Source organism: Poecilia mexicana, unplaced genomic scaffold, assembly GCF_051168715.1.
Source record: "Poecilia mexicana isolate PSO_F unplaced genomic scaffold, ASM5116871v1 scaffold_20, whole genome shotgun sequence".
NCBI lineage: Eukaryota > Metazoa > Chordata > Actinopteri > Cyprinodontiformes > Poeciliidae > Poecilia > Poecilia mexicana.
In genome coordinates this window covers 18,891,367-18,899,340 of record NW_028263389.1, presented here as the reverse complement: position 1 = coordinate 18,899,340, position 7,974 = coordinate 18,891,367, and the positions used below count along the sequence as shown (strand labels likewise).

Below are 7,974 nucleotides of genomic sequence, written 5' to 3'. Positions count from 1 at the left end.
TGACATTTCTAATTTTGGAAGTCCGTCAGCAAATGGGTGCTGAAGGAGATGAGATCAGGTATGATTTCAGTACAATAAGTAGCATTAGCAACACTGAAGGGCCCAGAAAGAACCGTTTTCCTGTAGTTGGTTCAGATCGAGGCAGGTCAGGTTTCAGCCATTGTAAATTGGTAAAAATATGCAGGGAAATGGCATTTTTAAATAACATATTACAGAACTTAGAAATTTTAATTACTTTGTGTTGCTACTTTAATTTTTTAGTATTGGGGAAATTGAAATGTAATCTGTATAAGTCCAAAAAATGTTAGAAAAACACATAGGTTTTCATAGTGTATCCCAACTTTTCCACATTTCTGTATGGATATTGAATAAAAGTGGGTCGAGAACACTGCCTTAAGGGAACTCCACGTGTAATTTCTGTTCATTCATTTTTATATTTGCCAGGTGGCACAAAGTTTTGATCTGGCAAATAAGATGTGAGCCATTCAAACATATTTCCGGTGTCAAAAGCAGCACTGAGATCAAGTAAAAACAAGACAAGATTTTATTGTTTTGCTAAAATGTACACTAATAAACCAATCTCTCACTCCAGCTGCAGAAGAGTTAATAAACCTTTAAAAGAGGCTCAAAGGTGCAGAATCTAGAAGCCAACCTAAAACAAACTTTTTCAATCTTCTGTTTCATGAAAGATTAAAAAGGCGTAAAAATTGTATTAGTTTTATTAGCCTCGGAATTATCTTTCTGCTTGATTCTCATTTCCTTCAGTTCTCTGTCTGGGATTTCTTCCATTGAACTCAATTTCTCCATTTGTTTACAGTGCAGGTCATTTCCGTCAAGTCTCATCGAGCTAGCGCATCACATGTGGTCACGGCTAAACGTTAGCGACTGGGTAAAATCAGATCCAATTGTTTAAAAGTTCAACAGAGTTTACACCTTCAGCTAGCAATAGAACAAACTGCATTACTGATTTAGTGTTTACAGTTTTTAATCGTCTCATCATGTTTAGGTTTTTAAACCAAATACCCCAACAGTAAGTAGCAGCTTTAGTTTTTCAAATAATTTTGCTGCTTTCCTAAACATATAATCTTACCAGCAGATTTGTTGAACAGTTTCTGGTATGAAAAACATCCAGAAATAGGATGATTGACTGTGAAAGTAATACTGTGAAGATCACACATTAAAAACTGATTTAATCTTGGCTGAGACATTTAATCCTCTCAGGTGGGTGTTAAGGAGATTGACATAGCAAAGATGTGAGATTGGTTACCTCAAGGCTAAATCATTTAATTCCTGAAGTTTTTCTGAGCCCTGCCAAAGCATAAAATCTGTCTCCTGTTATTATTCTTTATTTTTTTCTGTATTCTCTTAGGTGGAGGTGTCAACATTAGCAAACACACATATCCCCAGAAATTACAGCACAAATCCATCACCAAATCACGTGTCTCTTTGCACAAAGATAAACGCTCACATGTAGCAGCTGCAGCTAAGATTAGATGCCCATCAGGTCAAGGAGGAATAGTCACCCAAACAAACGCTCCCGACACCGAGCGCCGAAGATTAAAAACTCTTTGCAGCTTATAAAAGATAAAAAGGAACATGGTTTTCACTTCAACGAGAAAGCAATGTACTGGACTTTGAAGAATATACTACGCCAACAAAAATATGCAAACTCATTTGCTGGGGTATCAAAATTCACATTTAAATGTCTCTCAGCATGTCGTGTTTTCATGGTTGAGCCCTGACAGTAGCTGAACATTAATCAGATACATCCATAAACATGCTGGGAAGCTTGTAGGCGCGCTGTTTTTCCCTCCCGCCGCCTCTCTTCTGCTGCATAAAAATAATACAGTGACATCCATCTTGTGGCTGTGAAACTCTGCAGGTCAGAGGGAGGTTAAATGCCTCCCCAAAGGGGACAGGATTACCCTGATACCAACAGCAACGGGCTACTTCTAACACCTCAGAGGAAAACCCTCACATTTAGTGATGTGGAAAAGTTTTAAAACATCCCAGATCAAGCTAAACTCAATTTCAAAAACTCTTGGAGAGAGTTTGTGCAAAGTTTATTTTACTCATCAAAATTAGTGAAGAATGGTAGGGTTATCATAGTTTCTTATACTTTAGTTTCGTTATTGTGACTTTTTGTCCAATTTGGTTAGTTTTAAATAGTTTTTGGAGTCTGCTAGTTTTTAATATTTAATAGCTAGATCTTTCTTAGTTATAAGTAGTAATTTTAGTTTTTTCCTATTTTTGATAACTTTCAGGTGCAGAATTCAAAAAGTCAAAGTATTATATTGTGATTATGTCTACATTGATTTGGTAATGGATACTCAACAGAAGAAAACAATTTCAAAAACATATTAAAATATTGTTGAACAACCAACGAACTGGCGTTTTTTCCCCAACTTTTACTGTCGCCATTTTGTGGACTAGCTTAATTTGCTGGCAGCCAACGTCAGCTGCTTATGTGGGATACAAAATTCATAAACAGATTCATAAACACAAAAACAAATTATATTATAAACACTAAAACTAATTAGAATTGTGCATTTCAAAACTAACTAAAACAGAACTAAACCTGAAAGTTTCTCCATCTTTAATAGTTTCTACTAATAGCTCTTTTGGAATCACCTTGATTCAGATGAAATTACAGTTTCTATTGTCATACTTCAGCATCTCTTAAAATGTTCTGCTGATAAAGTTTCAAGAGATCAAAATTCTGGATTGTATCAATAAAATCCAGTTTAAAAGATTAGAATCCAGCTTTCACAGTATTGTCCTTCCAGATGAATCCTCTAAGCTGTTTCTATTCCTGACAGAAAGGTGCTTTATCAACAGTGCCCATCGGATTCCTGGACGCCTTGACTGCAGCAGCTGTATTTACAGATGACTTCATCCACAGAGATAGACTCTCAAACCCCAATCTGGCTCCCTGTCCGTCCAACTCTGTTGGATAACACAATGTTTGCTTGTTGGTTGATATTAAATTGAAGGCGTGCGCCTGGGGGATACTCCCTACAGGACTCAGAGTAAAGGGCAGCTGACAAACACAAAGCCAACAGCGCCAGTGTCCCAGACATAGACAAGAGTGCCAAGTCTCAGTGCCAAAGAGGGACGGGTCACAGGGCTGTGTTGATGTGTATGTGCAGGGGGCTGTCATGACCTCCCTATCATGGTGTCGGATAACAGCTTCTGCAGACAGAAGAGGACTAAAACACAGATGGAGTGAGCTCAACTGAGGACACTCTCTTCCAGTCTTCTTTCATGCAACGCATCAGCAAAAAAACTGTTGTCCTTTCTTCTTCTTGACAGAACTTATGCATGGATACCTACTCACTCCTCTACAGTTCCTCACACAGAACCGGACTCCTCTCTGGCTTCCAGCGTTTGCGGGATCAGAAGAAGATGTGCGATGTCGTCCTGGAAGCAGGCGGTGTTTCCTTCCCATGTCATCGCAGTCTGTTAGCGAGCTCCAGTGACTACTTCTGGGCCCTTTTTGGAGAGACAACTGCAGAGAGATCAGCAGACTCCATCAGGCTCCCGGCGCTGACGCCTGAGGGTCTGGAAGCCATTTTGGATTTCTTGTACTCAGGGTGGTTGAGCATTTCTTCCTCCACACTTCCTGTTGTTGTGGAAGCAGCCCGGTACCTCCAGGTGGAGGCGGCGCTGTCAATATGCGAGCGATTTATGGCGGACGGCTTAACTGCTGATAATTGCTGCTACTATGCCAATCTGGCTGAGCAACACTTCCTCCTGAATGCACTTGAGGCTGCAAATCAAACCATTGCCAAGAAGATGTCGGTTCTGCTGCAGAAAAGCAGGGTTGTTCTCCTTGGGTTGAACTTTCCGTCGCTGATGGCAGTGCTAGATGCAGACGAGATACCTGGGGTCAAGGAAGTGGATCTCATAAGACTTTCTCTAGACTGGCTGGATGAAAATGGGCCCCTTCCACTGCTAAAGTCAAACCTTCTACTGAGTCGTCTACGCTTCGGATTGGTTGCGCCTTCAGAGCTTTCTGGCCTTTGCCATGGAAATAGGGCTATGGGCACTCCTCTGATCAGAAGTCAGCTGACTCGGGCTCTGGAGTACCATCATATGGGTTCAGCTCAGCCAACAGCACAAAGCAGGCAGTCGACCCTTAGAGGATCACCCAATCATGTGCTTCTTGTTGGTGGTGGGGTTAGCCCTGATTGGCCAGAGCAAGAGGTGCTGGCGTTCGACACCTGTAGCAGGAAGTTTTCATCGCCAGGTTTTGCTCTACCTCTGAGACTCAGAAATCCCTGCGTCTGTTCAGTGGGAGGTTTTCTCTTCGTGATTGGCGGTGAAGACATGAAAAATAGCGATGAGAAGTCTGTCACTGTGTCGACCTCAAGCCAAGTCTGGAGGTACGATCCACGCTTCAACCACTGGAAGCAGATGGAGTCCATGCTGGAGAGGCGGGTGCAGTTCACCCTCTGCGTGGTGGAGGACGTCATTTATGCTATTGGGGGACGACAGTCGCATCCGAACTCCATGACGTACATTTCCTTAGCTTCTGTTGAGTATTACGACATGGCTTCAGGAGCGTGGAGGAGAGCTGCAGCGATGCCTTACCCTCTTCACGGCCACGCATCTACCGTGCTTGACAAGAGTATCTATGTGACAGGAGGACTCCCTGCCCATCAGGGCCGCATCCATGTTAGTAACCAGGATGTAAACAGGGAAATAAGTAGTGAATGCATCTCTTGGGACCTGAAGCCCACAGTCTGGGAAAAGAGGGCATCCATGTCCATCCCAAGGTTTGGTCATAGATTGGCAACCGCCCACGGTTACATTTACGCCCTGCTGGGGATGTACGAGCAGTTTTGTGACATTGAACGGTACGACCCGCAGTCGAACCACTGGACCCGCCTCAAACCACTCGCAAACGGCTTGTTCAACTATGGGATGTTAACCATGGCAGGTGGGAATCTGCTGGTATTCGGCGGGAGGAGGTGGAGCGACGGACAGCAGGTGACTGTAAGGAACGTGCTGGAGTATGATACGAAGAAAGATCAGTGGAGAGAAATCGCCCAGCTCCCAAGACCTCTGACTGGCACTGAGTGCACTCTGCTGCCTCTGCTGGACTAATAGACCCAACCTTAACATCTATAAGAAAAGTATCACCTTCAGAATAACTGTTGAATTATCTCGTTCAATTGCCATGAAGAGAAATAAAAAGCTGTTGCTGAAAGCTTTAATGCCAGTGGTAGAAATGAGTTGTCTGAGATGAAAATTTGATCAACGCTCAACACATTTACTTTCCACCTTAAAGCTGCAGTAGGTAACAGGTCTTAGCGCTGTCAATCAAACCTGGATACTCGCTGCTAAATGTGCTAATGGCAGAGAAATAACTTACCGTAATGGGAAAACCGTTTATCCGTGGATATCTGTATGCATGCTAACTAGCCTGAGCATTCACAACATGCTATGCTAGCTGCAGCTGAAGGTGGACAGAGGATGATTGACAGCGCTAAGACCTGCCTCCTGGCTCTGATTGTCGTTTATAGTTAGCACTGGGAAAAGGCAGAGGAACTTGATTTTTTTCAAAGATTTTTATAAAAGTTACATATTGCAGCTTTTGAATGAAATTTTTTTATAGAATTACTAGCTTTGCACATTTTTATAGATTTATTTACAGTACAGTGAAAATGTATTTATCATATTACAGATTTCTTCTGTTCTTATATTTTATTTCTCTTTAATAAATGTTGCATATAAGCAAAACAAATGCCTCAAAGATAACCTGAGTAAAACACAAAAGATAGAGGAAGCCAAAGTAGTTTGGTTAATTTTAAGGTCAATAATTGGTTATTTATTACAAAATAATAGAAAAAAAAACATAACTAAGTATTTTGTGACAAAAACATCCAAAGTTACGTTTACTCATCACTTCTGATACTTTTGATAATACAATTTATTCTTGTTGTGATGTTGTCAGAGGACATGTAGATTTTATAGCTAATAAGTTGTTTTATAATAAATTAACAATGGTATGCTGTTTTCTTTTATTGTATTTGCGTTTAATGACATTGTTCAGATCAGATCACAATAATTCCTCTCAGCCTCAAATCTCTTTTTGATAAAAAAAAAACCATAGACAAATAAAAAGAGCCTCTAATCCAAATGACTAAAACTTTATTGATCCAGCCTCTTCTTCCAGCGAAACATGAAGAATGAACACATAAATAAATACCTTTTAACCATAATTTATAGATTTAACACTAAACATTCTTTACACAATGACAGTTTACAGAAAGAAACCCTGATATAATTAAAGATATTCTTCCAAGACAGTTTACACTCTATAAATAGAGATCTATTATAGTTTTAAACACAAAACATAAAATGGATATTGTTTTGATCTACAGCAAAAACATGCTACTACAACCAACCACGGGCAGCAGCATAAAAGGAGCAAACAAACAGTGTTTGTCAGTGCAAGTTATTACATATTTATGATTGCTTTCGTAGTCTGTAAAACGTCTCAGATACATTACATCTTCTGGCAGCAGCATAGAAATAGACTAACATTTTAAATAGATCCAAGTTTTATTTCCTATGTAAATATTCCTCATATGTTTGATGCCACACGCCTAAAATAAAGCTGAAGAGTCTGAGGAAAAATCCACCCCTGGAGAATTTTATACCGTTAATAAATGATCGATATCGGGGATTCTTTAGTTATTACATCTACAGATTTATGTATTTACTGAATTAATACATATTTAAGTATTTTTTTCAATAATGGGGATTACAAATAAAATATATTTTTCTGTTTATATTTAATTCAGTTTAATATTTCTTCAGTAATTAAGCTAAAACATGTAAGAATACATATTTAATACAGGGTTTGCATATAACAAACCCTGTATTAAATATTTTTACATTTTATCACATTACCCGACAAATTCTGATGTATTTTATTATTTTTATGTGATATTGTATTAAATCTTAAAAGGAAATTAAAATGCATGGCTTCTTTATGTGTTGGTGTGAAGTCCTGTCATTAAAAAATAAAAACAAAACAATAAAACGCATTTAAATTTGTGGCTGTGATGTGATAAAATGTGCAAAAGTTTAAGGTGTTTGGATAATTTTTTTCAAGGCACTGCGTTTCTAAATTTTCTTTATTATATAGATATTTTTATATAGTAACCATTTTGTGGAAAATGAAGTTAAATACATTCAAAAAGCTTTCTTGGGTAAAACATTAATGCTTCTGAGATTTTTATGATTAACTATTTCTGTGTGGATTTTTTTTCTGTCATGTTCAGAGCAAAGATTATTTTTATCTCATATTTGATATATAACATTCTCTAAGATGTTTGCTGTAAATATTTAATGATTTAATAATGTGGGTTTCTAAGCAGATTAAATTAAATGTTTATATTATCACTGTAAAAACACAAAATCTTACCAAGTATTTTTTTACCTAGTTTCTAGTGTAAATATCTGAGTACATTTGAAATAAGACAAAACGGACTTAAAAGTTACTTTTCAGAAAGATATGAGAGTCATTAATTCCTTAGGATTGATTAAAAATGACTAGTTATATTTAACTTAGAACATGGAAAAATGTGTTGTCATAAGTGAAATAATCTGCCAATAGAACAAGTACTTTTTAAGTCAATATTAATGGATTATTGACTTAAAACAAAATCCAATTTCTTGCTGAAAAGTAACTTTTGAGTTACTATATTAAGATATTTGCTGAAGAAGTTATACTTTGTGTTTTTGCAGGATGTTTGTTGATGAATGTTCTGTTTGTTAAGCGTTGTGTTAAACTACTTTAGGGTGGATTTTTCCCTTAAATGGCTCCTGTTCCAGAAGGAGGGTGCATGCTTCAGGTCCAGCCCAGCACTATACAGATTTCTACCAAATCTGCACAAACAAAAGCCTCTAAATCTAAACAGAAATAAAAACAAGAGTTTAAAAAAAGATCTCATTGTGGTT

General features: G+C 38.1%; 1 protein-coding gene across 1 annotated transcript; it reads left to right on the top strand.

Moving 5' to 3' along the window:
* The first annotated feature begins 3,199 nt into the window (after positions 1-3,199).
* klhl34 (kelch-like family member 34) lies at positions 3,200-7,959 on the top strand. The gene has a single exon (XM_088001467.1). It carries the CDS (start codon positions 3,322-3,324, stop codon positions 5,107-5,109), a length of 1,788 nt encoding a protein of 595 aa, XP_087857593.1. The 5' UTR covers positions 3,200-3,321; the 3' UTR covers positions 5,110-7,959.
* Positions 7,960-7,974: the final 15 nt, after the last annotated feature.